The 18,611-nt window shown below is 50.4% G+C and overlaps 1 protein-coding gene across 3 annotated transcripts in view; it reads right to left on the bottom strand.

Moving 5' to 3' along the window:
- ASCC2 (activating signal cointegrator 1 complex subunit 2) overlaps positions 1-18,611 on the bottom strand; it is a 52,654-nt gene that overhangs the window by 5,398 nt on the left and 28,645 nt on the right. For all 3 annotated transcript variants that reach the window (XM_026660457.2, XM_026660459.2, XM_026660458.2), the window contains exons 11-16: positions 14,148-14,216; positions 13,330-13,404; positions 12,882-13,068; positions 11,233-11,447; positions 7,485-7,604; positions 201-425 (exon numbers count right to left, since the gene is read on the bottom strand). In XM_026660457.2, the coding sequence (XP_026516242.1) occupies positions 201-425; positions 7,485-7,604; positions 11,233-11,447; positions 12,882-13,068; positions 13,330-13,404; positions 14,148-14,216 (891 nt within the window). The remainder of the gene's footprint in view (positions 1-200; positions 426-7,484; positions 7,605-11,232; positions 11,448-12,881; positions 13,069-13,329; positions 13,405-14,147; positions 14,217-18,611) is intronic.

Here is an 18,611-nt window from a genome sequence, read left to right as displayed (position 1 = left end):
CCCCTCCTCCAGGCTGGGAGCAGAAAGAGCAGAGAGGTGTCTCCAAGTCCCTCTGTCTGGGGTGAGAGCAGAAGCATGGGCAGGGGAGACCTGTGTGCAGGACGAGCATTTTCACCCGGGCTCTGTGCTAGTGTGCAGACACGTGGCTTATAGGACACACCAACCATCCTCTTCCTGTTGGCCAAAGATGCTGTACCCACCTCCTACTGATCAGCTCATCGTCTGAGTCAGCATCATTCGCCCCCACCTGGTTGCCATCATAGGTGTCGTCGTATTCATCCTCGTAGTCAACCCTATAGAACTGGGCTTCCCCCTCCTGCTCAGGGACCTCCTCTACGATCACACTGTACTGGCTGTAGCGTTCCTTCTGCTCAGCTATCAGGCGCTTGTCATTCAGTAAACTCTTTGTCGTATCCTTGTCCTTCCTGCACGTCGGTGGAGAGGACAGAAAGAAATAAAGGCAGTTTAGAGTTGCTCTTTACAGCTGGATTTTTTAAATAAATGGAAATTTAAGCACCATCTGGTGACTACATTTTATCATCTTGCTCTAGCACCTTTCATCTCAAAGAAGCTCACAAACATAAGCCTCACTGCCTCCCCTCCTGAGGTAAGTAATGGAGATGCAAAAGGATCATTCGACCCACTAATGAAAACAGCCACTTCTGGTTTGGAACACAACAGCTGTTTAACAGCACCCAGCAAGATTGTGCAACAGGTCAGAACAGGAATGGAGATTGCCGAGGAGATTTTAAGAATGGCCAAATGCAATTACTCAAGCTGGAATTTGACCAGGACCAAACTCTCCCCAAAAGTACCATGGACCATGAATAACTACAAGTGGTCAGGGCCTGGAACTTGTCTCAGCTGAGGGGCAGCATGTCCAGGTGCACAGTGCCCTTTAACACCAGGCTGCAGCTGTACTGGTTCCTGGGGGTTAAGTATCTGTATTGCAGTACTAGCACCTAAAGGCACAAATCAGGGCTCAGCGCTGCATTGTACTAGGTGCTGTACACCTCCCCCCAAGTCAAAGAGCTTCCAACCTAAGCATAGGATGAGAGAACGCAGCTGAACACAAACAAACAGATGAGAAGAGCACAAGGTAACAGTGAGATGATTATGAGTATTACACTAAGCAGGGGCTAGAAAAGCAGGATTCAGAGGGGAAAAGACAGCAGAACAAAACACCAAGCTGGGAGATCTGCCTCAGCCAGAAAATCAGAGCCCCACAATAACACCACTTTGCATTCCTGTTACACTTTATATATATATCTCAAATCACTTAAACACCCATCAATTAACCCTCATCCAACCCCTGTGAGGCAAGTAATATTAGACCCATATTAAGATAAGGAAATCAAGACACGGGTACAGCCAAAATTCAGATATGGCCATTGATTTAGCATGCCTCAGTTGCACAGGGACCTGATACCCCACGCCGGATTTTCAGACATGCTGAGCACCCACTGGTCCTGTACAGTGATCAAGACCTTGCGATGCTGAGGTTGTAAACCACATATGAGAACTTACTGCAGACTTATGGGGAAATCCCTTTCTGAGTCTACTCAGGACAACCTGCAGCTCCCAAAGCCTGAGGAGGAATTTACATCTGAATCCAGAATTCATTCAGAATCTGCATATTACTAGTGGAGGAACCTGTCTGATGAACAGGTATATCAAGAATTGCCACATTCCTGTGACATTCTTGCAAATATAGGGAAAACCATCCTCTGCCCTGACCATCAATTCCATTCCACGCGGCTCAGCCCCGCTCCGGCCGGGGCACTGGGTCGGGGCTGCACCAGGCGGCTCAGCCCCGCTCCGGCGCTCCGGCCGGGGCGCTGGGTCAGGGGCCGCACCACGCGGCTCAGCCCCGCTCCGGCCGGGGCGCTGGGTCAGGGGCCGCACCAGGCGGCTCAGCCCCGCTCCGGCCGGGGCGCTGGGTCAGGGTCGCACCCTATGTCTCCCAGAAACAGCGGCATGGCCCCACTCCAGCTCCTACGCGCTCCAATAGGAGCTGCAAAGGTGGTGCCTGCAGATGAGGCAGCACGCAGAGCCAGCTGGCCGTGCCTCCGCAAAGGAGCCAGAGAAGGAATATGCCACTGCTTCTGGGAGCCACTTGAGGTAAGCGCCGCTTGGAGCCTGCACCCCTGAGCCTCTCCCCACACCCCAACCCCCTGCCCCAGCCCTGATACCCCTCCCGCTTTCCAAACCCCTTGATCCCAGCCCGGAGTGCCCTCCTGCACCCCAAACCTCTCATCCCCAGCCCCACCCCAGAGCCCGCACCCACAACTGGAACCTGCACCCCTTTCTGCACCTCTGCCCCAGCCCTGATCCCCCTCCCACCCTCCAAACCCCTCGGTCCCAGCCCAGAGCACCTTCCTACACCCCAAACTCCTCATCCCCAGCCCCACCCCAGAGCCTGCAGCCCCTCTCACACTCCATCCCCAATTTTGTGAGCATTCATAGCCCACCATACAATTTCTATTCCCTGATGTGGCCCTCGGGCCAAAAGTTTGCCCACCCCTGAACTAGTACAATGGGGCCCAGCCAGGTTGTGGTCTTCAGGTGCAATATCATGTTCAACAACACCACCAGAACTCTAATAAGATAAAGAGCAAGCACCACAATTACATCTCTCTGGTTTTAAGGAGGGAGGCAAAAAGAGTAGAGATCATTGAGACCCAAATCAGGCCTTAGATGAGGCTGGAGAAAACCCTATTGCCCAGAAAGCCTGGGCAAGTATCAAGTTTTCTGCCTGCTAGACAAGGACAACAGGGGAGACACAGGCTGTCTTCACCACAAAATAGGTATGGTTTTGACATCGAAACAGCTATCTCGATGTAAATTCCTAGTGAAGACAAGGCATTGTAGTTTTTACCTTGATGTACCAAGTCAAGGTCAGCCCTAAGTGGAGGGTATATGGGTGATCCCAACTAGCTACCAAAGGCTACCTTCACATGGATTTTACATCAAAAGGGCTATAACTAAGGCTACGTTTTAATCATGGGACCTCGGCTGGTGCTCGGGGGGAGGGGTTGGCGGGGCCGGGAGGCTCCCTACCTGGCTTCGTGCCTCTCCCCCACAAGTAGCAGCAGAGTTTGGGTGTGGGAGGGGGCAGGGGGTTGGGGAACCACAGCCAATGGGAGCTGCAAAGCCACTGCTCTGGGCGGAGGCAGCACACAGAGCTACCTGGCCACGCCTCCGCCTAGCAGCTGAGCAAGGCGGATGTTGCCGCTTCTGGGGAGCCCCCGAGGTAAGCACCGCCCAGCACCCGCCTCACCCTGTCCTGTGCCCCAACCCCCTGCCCCCTCCCACACCCAAACTCAGCTGCAGGGAAGAGGTTGGGAGCACAGGGGCCTGAGACTGCCCCAGCTGCGGCCAGTGCACCTGGCACAGGAGCTGCCTAAGCTGACCCTGAGCCAGGTACACCGGCTGCTGCAGAAGTCACAGAAAGTCACGGAATCTGTGACAAACTTGCAGCCTTAGCTATAACTGATCTAAAAAACACACCTATTTTGCAGTGAAGACATAGCCAGGAGGGCAGAGTGACAGACACAGCAACATGGGGAACTAAAGGAGCAGCAGAGCACAAGAGATCTGAACTGTCTCAGAAAGGTGGAGGATGAAGGGGCAGAGATGAGCAATAGACATGTGCTGACAGACAGATGGGAAAAGAATGGGTCTAGCTCAGTGGTCTCCAAACTTTTTACACGTAAGATCACTTTTGGAATTTAAGGGCAACCCAGGATCTACCCCACCCCTTCCCCATGCCCCGCTCACTCCATCCCCACCTCTCTCCGTCACTCGGACTCCTCCACCCTCACCAGGCTGGGGTAGGGGTTTGGGAGGGGGTACGGGCTCTGGGCTGGGGCTGAGGAGTTCGCAGTGTGGGAGGGGGCTCTGGCCTGAGCCTGGGGCAGGGAGTTGGGGTGCAGGAGGGGGTGAAGGTTGCAAGCTCTGGGAGGGAGTTTGGGTGCAGGAGGGAACTCCGGGGTGGGGCAGAGAGTTGGGGTGCAGGAGGCGGTTCAGGCTCTGGGAGGGAGTTTGGGTGCAGGAGGGGACTCCAGGCTGGGGCAGAGTGTTGGAGTGCAGGAGGGGGTACAGGGTGCTGGTTCTGGGAGGGGGGTCAGGGCTGGGGCTTCCCCTCTCTACAAGCACCGCTCCCGCAGCTCCCATTGGCCACAACTCCCGGTTCCCAGCCAATGGGAGCTGTGGGACAGTGCTTGCCAGGCAGGAGCAGTGCGCGGAGGGAGACCTCTGCCCTCCCCACCCCCGGGACCGCGCTGGCTGCTGCCACTTCCGGGAGTGGTGTGGGGCTGGGGTAGGCAGGGACCCTGCCTCAGCGGCAGCCCCACTGCACCACCGGGGTGGGGGGGCAGGGGTCTCCCTCCGCACACTGCTCCTGCCTGCAAGCACCGCCCCCGCAGCTCCCATTGGCCGGGAACGGGGAGCTGTGGCCAATGGGAGCTGCGGGGGCAGTGCTTGTACACAGGGGAAGCGCGCGGAGCCACGTGCCCCTCCCGCCCAGGGGCCGCAGGACCGACATGGAGCCGGGGTAGGCAGGGACCCTGCCTTAGCGGCAGCCCCGCTGCACCACTGGAGATCGCCATCGACTGCGAGATCCTCTAGGATCGACCAGTCAATCGTGATCGACTGGTTGGTGACCACTGGCCTAGCTGATATCAGCCAACAAGGAATGGTTTGGGAGAAGGCACAGAGCATTGCTGGGTCTCACATGCATGTGATGTCTGCTGGTGCTTTGATCAGAGGAATGTGGTGAATGGGGTTGGGAGACAACCTAGGGCCAGGTCCACGCTAAGAAGTTAGATCAACCCAGCTACATCGCTCAGGGGTGCAGTTAAGACGACCTAGCCCCTGGTGTAACTACCACCTCTCAGGGAGGTGAATTACTCCTGTATCCTCCTACTGTGATAGGAAAACCCCTTCTGACGCTGTAGTGAATGTCTACACTTAAATCGCTACAGCAGTGCTGCTGTAACGGTACAAGTGCAGACGTAACCTGAGTCTGGGGGTTTTCCAGCTGTACTTAGACAGTTCAAAGGTAGGTATTTTGGCCTGCAAGGCAAGCAACAATTTTGTTTGACAGCCTGTGATGCTGACAGATCAGGTGCCAACTCAGGCCAAGGTCCCCATGCTTCAATACTGACAAATACATAGCTGGAATCACTTATAACATCTGTATCACAGATTGTAAAGTAATATTTGAGCATTTGCACTATAAGCCTTGATAACTGTGTAAGTCACCAGACAGGAGAGATGTAGTTGCAGCCATGTCGGTCCCAGGACAGAGAGACAAGATGGGTGAGAAGCTGGTCCAATATAAGGTATTACATCACCCACCTTTTCTCAGACAGACGAGATATATTGATTAGTGTGAAATGCTGGTCTCCAACAGAAGGTGGTCTGTCCTGCCCCACAAGGAAGGCCCACTGACACCAGGCAGATCAGAGTGGAATGTTAAAAGAGAACCAACAACTTTGTTGTTTACTCTCCACCCCTCCCGCCTCAGGAAGATGAGTCTTGCAAGTTAATTCCTCCCATCAGATGAGTTCATCGCTGGAAGCAGCAGCTCAAAGTGGACGGGGGAAGGGAATAAAACCCTCTAACTTCTGCTGCTGAGACTTGAGGAGGTGACTGGGGGCAGGCAAGGATTACTAGACATCAGCAAAAGAACCTCAATGCTCAGCCTGGTTAGCCCTAAAGGACATAGAGATCTTGCTTATTATAGAAGCTTCTACAACTTCTTTAAACTTAAGATTGGAACTAATTTGTGTGTACCTATGTTTACCTGCTTTAACCTTTTAAATAACTGATGTTTCCCTTTCCTAAATCTGTATATATATTATAGGATTGACTATGAGAGTTGTCTTTGGTGTGAGATCTAAGGTGTAATTGACCTGAGGTAAGCAACTGGTCCTTTGGGACTGGGAGTAGCCTAAGGCCAGGTCTACACTGCAGACCTATAGCAGTATAACTAGGTCATTCAGGGGTGTGAAATATCCACAGTCATAGTTATACTGACTTAACGCCCCTCGCCAGCATGTAGACAGCGCTATGTCAAATGGAAGCGCTTCTCCCATCAACATAGCTACCGCTTCTCGGGGAGGTGGATTAACTATGCCTCTTCACTTGAGCATCTTCACTTGAGTGCTGCAGCGACACAGCTGCATCGGTGCACTGTGCTGATGCAGCGTTTTAAGTGTGGACCTGCCCTAAATATTGCTGTTTGGTGCAAGGGACCATCTAGCACAAAGGTAGGCAGGAGCAATCAGAGTATTCAAGGGGACTGCCTGTGATTTCACGTTCAGGCTGTTATAGAGCCTGAGGAGTTTACATTTGATAATTGGTGGGTGAAATCTAAGTATAGAAACCAATTTGGAGTTTGTGCCCTGGTTCTTAACAGTCTGCCCTGAGGTTGGTCCTCACTCTCTTGAGTATAAAGAGCAGATTATTATATGCAGAACAGCTTGACACAGCCAAACTAGAGTAGGATTTGTAGTAAAAAAAAGCTATAATTTGATTACTTGCTGCTGCAAATCACAGTCTGATTGGACTTTCCTCCAATAAAAGAGATTAGCACACCCACTTTTCCTCCAATACTTTACAGTCTTGGAGCTGCAAACTTAGCTGATGCTGCCACAGCCAGACAGTTTAATTTACAAATCAATCTTTCATTTCCCAGCTATTTATATATCTAAAGACAGGTCCAAACACAGGCTTGGCTGATTTAAAAGAAATGTTTGAATAATGCCTGGAACACATCAAACCACTCTGTTGGGCTTTTGAGGGTAAACCCCCCATCAACCTGAATCAGCAGAGGGTAATACCAAAAGCACTGGGTTAAACAAACAAAGTACATGACACAGCATGGCATGCTAAGAGATGTGAGAAACAGAGGCAATGCACTTTCACAGAGACAGGAACTACTAGTGGAGGAACTAGATTACTGAGATTGTGTTATCTGAGCTAGATTTCAAAACAGATGGACATTATTGATATTTGTACTTGAATTTGAAACAAATTTCACCTAGCCTCATTTCTGACTCACAAATCTCAGACTGGTGGCAGTAGTGGTCTTGCAATTTATGGAGAAAAGAAAATGAAACATAAAAGACCAAATCAGAGTCAGATGTTAAAAGTGAGTCTGGCGCAGTAGTGTCAAACAGTACAAGCTGAATAGAGAGAAAGGCCACAACACTATTTCATTTTAATTTCCTAGCGAGAATGAGATCACAGCCCAAAAATTGGGACAATGATGTTTTCTTGTTAAAACCAACCAAATCTCTAGCCCTAGCTGCTTGTGGACAAGTGATCAGGAAAATAACTCTACCAGTTGGCCTCAGACATACAAATATACTCTCAGAGGACTGCAATGGGATTTTCTTAATGGAATTTATTGCTCTAAGTCCATGAACATTTATACCACCCTGTCCAAAAGAACTGATTGAAGCTGTGATACGCACCTCCTGCCTTTTTGTACCCGGGACATGTCCACTGAGTCCCTGCTGAATATATCAAACTCATCATCCTGGAAGATGTTGTATCGAGAAGTCACCAGAGGGGTTGGTTCTGTCTTCACCTGCCTGTTAGAAAGGAGACAGAACAGAAGCCGCTGAGATAAAGCTAAGAAGGGCCACATTCTCTCAGTCAATGCCATGATCTCCATTACTCCGTCAATCCCTTAACCGTACACAGCAGCACAAAGTACAAAACTGAACAGCATCAGATTGCAATAGCTCCAGTCATTTTCTGTTTCACAGCCCCAGTTAACATCCAATACTATGCTGGTCTAGAATAGAGGTCTCAAACCATGTGGCTGATCTTCATGGGGAGGCTCAAACCCATTTAGGAGAAAGCAAGGGGAGAAAATCCTTCTTTTAAGAATGGACAAACTAGAGTATTCAATACTGAAGCACGATTATGCTCAGCAGTGACTTGGTAAAATCAACACTGTATGTATGTATGTATGTATGGGACTACTCTCTGGAGAAAATCCCAATAATTTGTTACGGATGGTTTCAGAAGGTAGGTCTCCCTATGGTTCCTTACTCATTCTGTCTCAAATATTTCCAGATTAAATTTGTTCAATTTATGAGTCAAAAGAGGATTATCTTTAAATTTATTATTTCTGGTGCTGTATACTCAGCCTGGAATCTGAAAAAAGTCAGCTGTGCTCTGTTCTAAGATCACCAGGAATCACAATTCTGCCTTTGCCACTTAGCTGACAGTTTTGTTGATGATGCATGAAGCAAAACAGAATCCACCCAGTCTCCCGTAACTGTGTTAGCTCTGCAGTGCTAACAGAAATAAAAAGTAGTTTGTGCCAGCAAATCAGCAGATCTGATTAAAAGAGAATAAAAAGCAGATTGTTATGTACAAAACCACCATTTTATATAGTCTCTGTTCTGATAAGATTTCTTTTTTTTTTTTTTTTTTTTTTAAAGTGCATCACTGCTGAACAACATACCAGACACAGTCAGCTAATGCCTTTCTGGAGTATGACTGGGCATAGCATACCATTCACATCCTGAATCACAGTTGGAAACTGCTGCTGTAGTGCATGCACATTCTACAGCTGCAAAGGCAGCTAAAACCAAGCAGGTTCCATTGCTGATTATGATTCCTAAGCCCCCAATGCAACATACAGAAAGCATCAGAGGCCAGGCAGCTCTGTGGACTCTGATAAAAGTGGATTTGAATTGTAATTTCTCATTTCTCCTTGGTTAAAATTCTTTCTGCACAGAGTACAATTCTAGTACCTTACAATTTAACTACTCTGCCCTGCAGGGTAAATTCCACTTGAATTAGTTTCTTTGAAGATACTCCCTTCATGCAGGACTAATGGGATTTTAATCATGAAGAACCATACCATAGCCATCTGCAGCAAATTAGTAGCTTTTGCAGGTAATGGATTTGGGGCTTGCTGTATAAGAGTGGTGGCACTATTGCCCAGTACAGGGCTAAGCTGTTGTCCTCTATGACGTGATTTAGACAGGTCTCATTTTAGTGTCCAATGGACAATCATTTGTGTCACTTCATAACACATGACCCAGCCTCTGTTGTACAACTCAGGATGGAAAAATCTCTGGCCTCTGCAGGGAAACAGGGGAAGAGGCAGGACTGAGGCTTAGTGGCAGACAGAACTGGGCAGCTCCCACTGCAGCTACCTGCCGAGGGAAACACAAGCTCATTCATCAGAGGGGTAGCCGTGTTAGTCTGAATCTGTAAAAAGCAACAGAGGGTCCTGTGGCACCTTTGTAACACAGGAACAAATCAACATACCCTTAGAGCCCCGACCGGGGTTATTCTATCTACTACCTAAGATCCACAAACCTGGAAATCCTGGACGCCCCATCATCTCGGGCATTGGCACTCTCACTGAAGGACTGTCTGGATATGTGGACTCCCTACTCAGACCCTACGCCACCAGCACTCCCAGCTATCTCCGTGACACCACAGATTTCCTGAGAAAACTACAATGCATTGGTGACCTCCCAGAAAACACCATCCTAGCCACCATGGATGTAGAGGCTCTCTACACAAACATCCCACATACAGATGGAATACAAGCTGTCAGGAACAGTATCCCTGATGATGACACAGCACAACTTATTGCTGAGCTCTGTGACTTTATCCTCACGCACAATTATTTCAAATTCGGTGACAATATATACCTCCAGACCAGTGGCACCGCTATGGGCACCCGCATGGCCCCACAATATGCCAACATTTTTATGGCTGACCTGGAACAACGCTTCCTCAGCTCTCGTCCACTCATGCCCCTTCTCTACCTACGCTATATTGATGACATCTTCATCATCTGGACCCATGGGAAAGAGACCCTGGAAGAATTCCACCATGATTTCAACAGCTTCCACCCCACCATCAACCTCAGCCTGGACCAATCTACACGGGAGGTCCACTTCCTAGACACCACCGTACAAATAAGCGATGGCCACATTAACACCACCCTATACCGAAAACCCACCGACCGCTATGCCTACCTTCATGCCTCCAGCTTCCACCCCGGTCACACCACACGATCCATCGTCTACAGCCAAGCACTGAGGTACAATCGCATCTGCTCCAACCCCTCAGACAGAGACCAACACCTACAAGATCTTCACCAAGCATTCTCAAAACTACGATACCCACACAAGGAAATAAAGAAACAAATCAACAGAGCCAGACGTGTACCCAGAAGCCTCCTGCTACAAGACAGGCCCAGAAGAGAAACCAACAGAACTCCACTGGCCATCACCTACAGTCCTCAGCTTAAACCTCTCCAACGCATCATCAGTGATCTACAACCCATCCAGGACAATGATCCCTCACTTTCACAGACCTTGGGAGGCAGGCCAGTCCTTGCCCACAGACAACCTGCCAACCTTAAGCATATTCTCACCAGCAACCACACACCGCACCATAACAACTCTAACTCAGGAACCAACCCATGCAACAAACCTCGATGCCAACTCTGCCCACATATCTACACCAGCAACACCATCACAGGACCTAACCAGATCAGCTACAACATCACCGGCTCATTCACCTGCACGTCCACCAATGTTATATATGCCATCATATGCCAGCAATGCCCCTCTGCTATGTACATTGGCCAAACTGGACAGTCACTACGCAAGAGGATAAATGGACACAAGTCAGATATCAGGAATGGCAATATACAAAAACCTGTAGGAGAACACTTCAACCTCCCTGGCCACACAATAGCAGATGTAAAGGTAGCCATCTTACAGCAAAAAAACTTCAGGACCAGACTCCAAAGAGAAACTGCTGAGCTCCAGTTCATTTGCAAATTTGACACCATCAGATCAGGATTAAACAAAGACTGTGAATGGCTATCCAACTACAGAAGCAGTTTCTCCTCCCTTGGTGTTCACACCTCAACTGCTAGCAGAGCACCTCACCCTCCCTGATTGAACTAACCTCGTTATCTCCACACTGATTTATACCTGCCTCTGGAGATTTCCATTACTTGCATCTGAAGAAGTGAGGTTCTTACCCACGAAAGCTTATGCTCCCAATACTTCTGTTAGTCTCAAAGGTGCCACAGGACCCTCTGTTGCTTTTTACAAGCTCATTCAGTTTCCGAGGCACAGAGTGATTAGTAACCATCATGCAGAACAGTCCCTTTAGCAATCCACAACTGGAAATAAAACAACATCAAACATACTAAAACCTCATCCCCACCTTGGCATTGTTCGCTCCAGTTTGTCCAGGGATGGCACCAGCCTATCCTCCAGGATGTTGTTTATCACCTGCTCTACACTGTAGCTGTGCTCCTCCAGGCAGGCCAAGATGAAGCCCTCCCCTAGGTCAGGCAGCAGATCTTTCACTTGAGAGATCAAAGAATCCAACTCCACCCCCGAGACCTTGGCAGCGGGTGCTGCAGCTGCTCCAGCACACTATACATACCAAACACAAGGGGTGAAATTACTGAAAAGGGATCACAATACAGAGAGGGCATGTGTGCATGGAAACCAGGGCAAAGAACAGTTAGGGATATGAGAATAGAACCCAAATGGGGCACTAGGCAGAATCCATCAAGTACAGAATTAGGTATGCAGCTCTTTGAATCTGAGAGAGCTGGGATATTTTACAGCATCTTTTCCTCAAATAATACTTAACAGGTATATCATAGAATCATAGAATATTAGGGTTGGAAGGGACCTCAGGAGGTCATCTAGTCCAGCCCCCTGCTCAAAGCAGGACTGATCCCCAACTAAATCATCCCAGCCAGGGCTTTCTCAAGCCTGACCTTAAAAACCTCTAAGGATGGAGATTCCACCACCTCCCTAGGGAACCCATTCCAGTGCTTCACCACCTGCCTAGTGAAATAGTGTTTCCTAATATCCAACCTAGACCTCCCCCACTGCAACTTGAGATCTGTGGATGAGGGGAAAGCAGTGGATGTGTTATTCCTTGACTTTAGCAAAGCTTTTGATACGGTCTTAAGTGCAGGACTCTGCACTTGTCCTTGTTGAACCTCGTCAGATTTCTTTTGGCCCAATCCTCCAATTTGTATAGGTCACTCTGGACCCTATCCCTACCCTCCAGCATATCTACCTCTCCCCCCAGCTTAGTGTCATCTGCGAACTTGCTGAGGGTGCAATTCATCCCAACATCCAGATCATTAATAAAGATGTTGAACAAAACCTGCCCCAGGACCGACCCCTGGCGCACTCCTCTTGATACCGGCTGCCAACTAGACATCGATCACTACCCGTTGAGCACGATAATCTAGCCAGCTTTCTATCTACCTTATAGTCCATTCATCCAGCCCATACTTTTTTAACTTGCTGGCAAGAATACTGTGGGAGACCATAGCAAAAGCTTTGCTAAAGTCAAGATATATCACATCCACCACCTTCCCCATATCCACAGAGCCAGTTGTCTCATCATAGAAGGCAATCAGGTTGGTCAGGCATGACTTGCCCTTGGTGAATCTATGTTGACTATTCCTGATCACCTTCCTCTCCTCAAAATGCTTTACAAACAAGTCAAGGGCTCAGATACATCAGTGGTGGGAGCCGTACGAGTACTAGGTGGGTTACATTGATAGGAAACCCAAGACAAAAGGAATTAAGCAATCTGTCCAAGACCAGTGGCAGGGCCACAAGTAGAACCCAGTTTGTCTCATTCCCAAGCTTATTCACCATGCCGCATTGAATAGGTGGCTGCAATTCAGTTTTGATTGATCCATCTGGATTTGGAATACAGTCATTGCCTAAGAGCCAAGGAAACAAACAAGACTTCTCACCCCACCAAAGTGCAATCAGTTAAGTGGAGATGGTGGGAGAGAACCGTTACCCTCCCTGTCCATGCAGCTCCATACTCACATCATACTCCAAGTTGTATGCATCATCAAGCCCTTCTGAGTCCTTAGCAGCATTTTCCACCATTGCTGAAGCTCCATCAGATACCCTTGGTGGAGGCTGGCTTTTAACGACTGGTGTTTTTCTCCTCTCCACACCTTCCCAGGCACTTTCCACTGCTTGGAGGATATATGCTGTCCTGGTGTCATCCCTACAAGACTGCATTAAGGGCATTTCTCTGTGCTCTAGTCCAGATTTGCCTGTTCAGACATCACATGTGAGTAGTTACGTGCTCTTTGAGGACTCCAAATCTGTGCTACACTAGGCTTTTTTCTAACAGCTTCCCCACCATTGCTGTCACTGGTGCAGCTTAATCAGAAGTAGCAAGTGTGAGAGTGCCAGTATAGACTGTCAATAGCCACCAGCTTTTTAAAACACAGTGAAGTGTACACCTGCTGAGAGAAAAGGATACAAGGCAGAGGATGCCTGCTGAAGCAGACTCACGTCATCTGCGACAGGAAACAGCTCATCATAGTCACAAAGAAACCTGAAAACACAAAAGCAAGTATATCAGTCAAACTGAGGAGTGAATGAACTGCAAAGCTCCCTGCTGCAATCCTTAATGCACTGCTGTAACCTCATCAGCATGCAGTCATGAACCCCACGACCTTGCAGACACCCAGAAACAAACTCCAATGTCTATCGCCAGGCCTAGTTTTGCATTCCATCATAATCCAGTCAACCTCCCCACACCACAACAGCCAATTATAACCCTCAACATGATGCTGTGACCCTCCAATGACCCAATGCCCAGCTAGAGAGGAGCATGATTTTGTGATTAAAACACCTGACCTGGGGGAGTTAGGAAATCTGGGTTTGATTCCCAGCTCTGCCACTGACTCGCTGTGTCTCCTTGGACAAGTCACTTAATCTTGTGGTTCGGTTTCCCCATCTGTAGACTGGGGACAAATAATTGTCTAACCTGACAAGGTAGCTGTGATGGTTAATTCATTAACATACATACAGCACTTTGAGAGCCTACAGCAAGAGGTGCTAAAGAAGTGCAAAGCATTATAACAGTCTCTGGCACCACACAGCATCCTCTGCAACACTACAATAATGCTTGTTATAATTCTCTCTCACAGAACATTTCCTAACTAGACTGAAAGATTTCTAATTCCCACATGCATCAAAGTCCCTCATATACCAATGTCTTCCGCACTTTTAGTGCTGGGAACAGATATGGGAGGACAGTTATTCTTCCTTTGGGTCCCATTCTGTTGGATTTACCTCCTCTCCTGAAGCACTGAGGTGAAGATCTGCAGAAACTCTTCAATAAAGGGCTGAATAGTCTCATAGCTGTAAGAGACAATGCCATGGAACAGTGAGAAATTGAATTCAGAGCTGTACTTTTGAGAAAAGACGGTTACTCACCGTTGTAACTGTTGTTCTTCGAGATGTGTTGCTCATATCCATTCCAGTTAGGTGTGTGCGCGCCGCGTGCACGATCGTCGGAAGATTTTTACCCTAGCAACACCCGGTGGGTCGGCTGTGGAGCCCCCTGGAGTGGCGCCGTTATGGCGCTGGATATATACCCCAGCCGACCCAGCGCCCCCTCAGTTCCTTCTTGCTGGCTACTCCGACAGTGGGGAAGGGGGGCGGGTTTGGAATGGATATGAGCAACACATCTCGAAGAACAACAGTTACAACGGTGAGTAACCGTCTTTTCTTCTTCGAGTGCTTGCTCATATCCATTCCAGTTAGGTGACTCCCAAGCCCCACCTAGGTGGCGGGGTCGGAGTGAGACATTGCTGTGTGCAGAACCGCTGACCCGAAAGCAGCATCGTCTCTGGATTGTTGCACCAGCGCATAGTGAGTAGCAAATGTGTGGACCGATGACCACACTGCAGCTCTACAAATGTCCTGGATCGGTACTTGAGCCAGGAAGGCAGTCGAGGAGGCCTGGGCCCTCGTGGAATGAGCGGTGAGGCGTGGCGTCGGTACACCGGCCAGGTCGTAGCAAGCACGAATGCAGGATGTGATCCAGGAGGACAGGCACTGTGAAGAGACCGGTGAGCCCTTCATCCGGTCGGCTACCGCAACGAAGAGTTGCGTCGTCTTCCTAAATGGCTTTGTACGGTCAATATAGAAAGCCAGGGCCCTGCGAACGTCCAAAGAATGTAAACGCTGGTCCTGACGAGTAGCGTGCGGTTTCGGATGGAAGACCGGGAGGAATATATCCTGGTTCACGTGGAAAGGCGACACCACCTTTGGAAGAAAGGCAGGATGGGGGCGAAGCTGCATCTTGTCCTTATGGAACACCGTGTATGGGGGCTCGGATGTCAGCGCCCTGAGTTCCGAGACGCGCCGTGCTGAGGTGATGGCTACTAGGAAGGCTGTCTTCCAAGATAAGTACAGGAGCGAGCAGGTAGCCAATGGCTCAAACGGAGGCCCTGTGAGCCTGGAGAGGACGAGGTTGAGGTCCCACGTTGGAACCGGCTGTCGTTGCTGTGGGTACAGCTGGTCTAAGCCCTTGAGGAATCTAACGACCATCGGGTTAGAGAAGACCGAGGACGTGAGTTCTCCTGGGTGGAAAGCGGAAATAGCGGCGAGGTGAACCTTGATTGAGGATGTCGCCAAGCCTTGCTGTCTTAGGGACAGGAGGTATTCCAGTATCGAAGGAATGGGAGCCTGCGAGGGAGACGTAGCTCGTTGCTCACACCAACAGGAGAATCTCTTCCACTTGGCTAAATAAGTGGTCCGCGTAGAGGGCTTTCTACTTCCCAGCAGGACCTGTTGGACGGCCTGGGAGCATTGCCGCTCTGAGCGACTCAACCATGAAGCATCCACGCATGGTACGGTGCCGATCGGTGCCGGCCGTAAGGCGATCTGTCCCTGTGCGGTGCCGGAACCTGGATCGGTGCCGATAGTCCCTCCGGTGCCGGGATCCCGATCTGGAACGGGACGACGATCTGGAGGAGGCGTGCTACCGGGAGCGGCCTCTCGAGCCCAAGTGGCGCTCATACCGGTGCCGGGAGCTGCGTCTCGAGCCCGATCGGTGCCGGTCGTCGCGACGGTGCCGGGATGTTGAACGGCGCCGCGAAGAAGATCTGGGCCGCGAGTACGACCGGTGCCGAGGTGATATTCGGCGCCGGGACTCCGAGCGGCGTCGGGACCTGCTCCGGGATCTGGAGCGGTGTCGAGAGACCCGTGCTGGCGACGGTGGGCGCACCAGGGCAGGCTTGCCTCTGGACTGCAGCACGCGTGGAGCCACCGGTGCCGGGAGTTGTGACGGCGCCGGCTCCGTGAGGGCGATCAGGTCTCTTGCCGTAGCAAAGGTCTCCGGGGTGGAAGGGAGACAAGGTTCCACCACCAGCCTTGGTGGTGAAACAGTCCGCACCGGACTCAACGGCCTCGGTGCCGGAGTCGACGGTGTGGCCGCCTGCCTTTGGCGGTCCAACTGCGGACGCAGCTCTACCCCCGGCACCGGGGGAGCCGGTATCTTCGCGGCAGCAACGTCCCGCGCCTTGCCGGCCTTCTTATGGCCCGGGGAAAGGGATCGGCGTCGAGGTTCTTTAGGCGGGCGCGGTGCCGACGTCGGTCGGTGCCGAGCAGTCTTTTCCGCCGCACCGGTCGGGCCCGCCGGGGCGCTGCGCACCGAAGCGCTAGGTGCCGGGACAGGGCGCGCCGAGGGAGGATCCGGACTCAGAGCCGCCTCCATCAGGAGCTGTCGGAGCCTAAAGTCCCGCTCCTTTCTTGTCCTCGGCTTGAAGGCCTTGCAGATAGGGCACTTATCTGCTGGATGAGCCTCCCCAAGGCACTTCAAGCAGGAACTATGCGGGTCGCTGGTTGGCATATGCTTCCCGCAGGACGCGCAGGGCTTAAAGCCAGGAGCCTTGGGCATGAGCCCGGCTGTGCGCCAGGGGGAAAAGGGGAAAAACACCCCCTAAACCCCCGATAACAATATACAACTATATATATACACTATACAACTAACTAACTAACTAACTTGAAAAACTATCTATATAACTAACTATAACAAGAACAATGAGAAGCTAGGGAGTGTGGAGATCAGCGAAGCCGCGCTCCACAGTTCCAACGACCGTCAGGGGCGGTAAGAAGGAACTGAGGGGGCGCTGGGTCGGCTGGGGTATATATCCAGCGCCATAACGGCGCCACTCCAGGGGGCTCCACAGCCGACCCACCGGGTGTTGCTAGGGTAAAAATCTTCCGACGATCGTGCACGCGGCGCGCACACACCTAACTGGAATGGATATGAGCAAGCACTCGAAGAAGAACATCATATTCCTCCTTCTGAACCTCCGTGACCTGCCTTGCTAGCCATGTCTGCCACGTGACGACCACACGTACATCATAGCAAATCCATGTGTTCAACAGATTTCATTCCAGTGGGATTTTTTGAGACTTTTAGTTTTAAAAAGCAGCAAATTGTGAAACTGACCCAGCCTTCTCATGAGGCTTCAGTGAACATTTCAGCAAGTTGAACTTGGTCTTAAGGAAATAGGACTTTTGATAGGATTGAAACCATACTGGAAGGCAAGTGAGATTGCAGTGCGTGGCCCAAAAAGAAGTAAAAACAGAGTGGGGAGGGGAGGGGCAGGTATTTATATTCCTAATTACATTGAGATTCCTGCAAGACTGGGTTCCTTACATATGAGGTTATAGCACAGAACTCCCCAGAGAATGTGTGATCTCTCTTTTGCTCACCTGTGTGAGGGCATATGCCAAACAAAGACCACTTTATTGCATCGTCTCAACCTCCCCTTGGTTCCGGTGCATTGAGCATCACCACAGAAGCCAAACTGATGTGATGGCTGAGAGCCACCCCTTCACAGAATGCTCCTGCCAGTGTATGGATGCCATACAGATACTCCTCTAGAAGCAGGATGTGTCACCTCCACAACAGCCCCAGCTCCTGACAGCCCAGACTACCCAGCTCTGTCATTTGCTGCTGTTGCTGCCATCTACCTAAGACAGCGGTTCTCAAACTGTGGGTCAGGACCCCAAAGTGGGTCGCGAACCCGTTTTAATGGAGTCGCCAGGGCTGGCTTAGACTTGCTGGGGCCCAGCCAAAGCCCAAGGACTTTAGCCCTGGGCAGCGAGACTCAGGTTGGGCTTCAGTTTGGTCCCCCCGCCTGAGGCAGCAGCACTCAGGCGGGCTCAGGCTTCGGTGCCCCCTCCTGGGGTCGTGTAGTAATTTTTATTGTCAGAAGGGGGTCATGGTGCAATGAAGTTTGAGAACCCCTGAATTCTAAGGTATTAATATGGCCCCCAACCATTACCACAGTACTGTATCTGAGCACTCACAATCTTCAATGCACTTATCTTCTGAGGAAAGGCAGGACTATTATCCCTGTTCTACAGATGGGAACTGAGGCACAGAGAGGCTAAATGATTTGCCCACGGTCACACAAGGAACTGAACCCAGCTCCACCTCAACCACCGGAGCATCATCTCTTTGAACAGATTGTACTGATGATAATTTGGGGTCAGTATTCAAGTATCAGAGGAGCTGCAGTGACATCAACAGCTCAGTGCAGGCTGTCTACAAACATTCATTCCAACAGTGTTGTCATAACTATAAAGGGAAGGGTAACAACCCTCCTGTATACAGTACTATGGAATCCCTCCTGGCCAGAGGCACCAAAATCCTTTTGCCTGTAAAGGGTTAAGAAGCTCAGGTAACCTGGCTGACACCTGACCCAAAGGACCAATAAGGGGACAAGATACTTT

The sequence above is a fragment of the Terrapene carolina genome, unplaced genomic scaffold (assembly GCF_002925995.2).
Source record: "Terrapene carolina triunguis isolate 2854851 unplaced genomic scaffold, T_m_triunguis-2.0 Scaffold782, whole genome shotgun sequence".
NCBI lineage: Eukaryota > Metazoa > Chordata > Testudines > Emydidae > Terrapene > Terrapene triunguis.
This window is presented reverse-complemented; position numbering and strand designations above follow the sequence as displayed.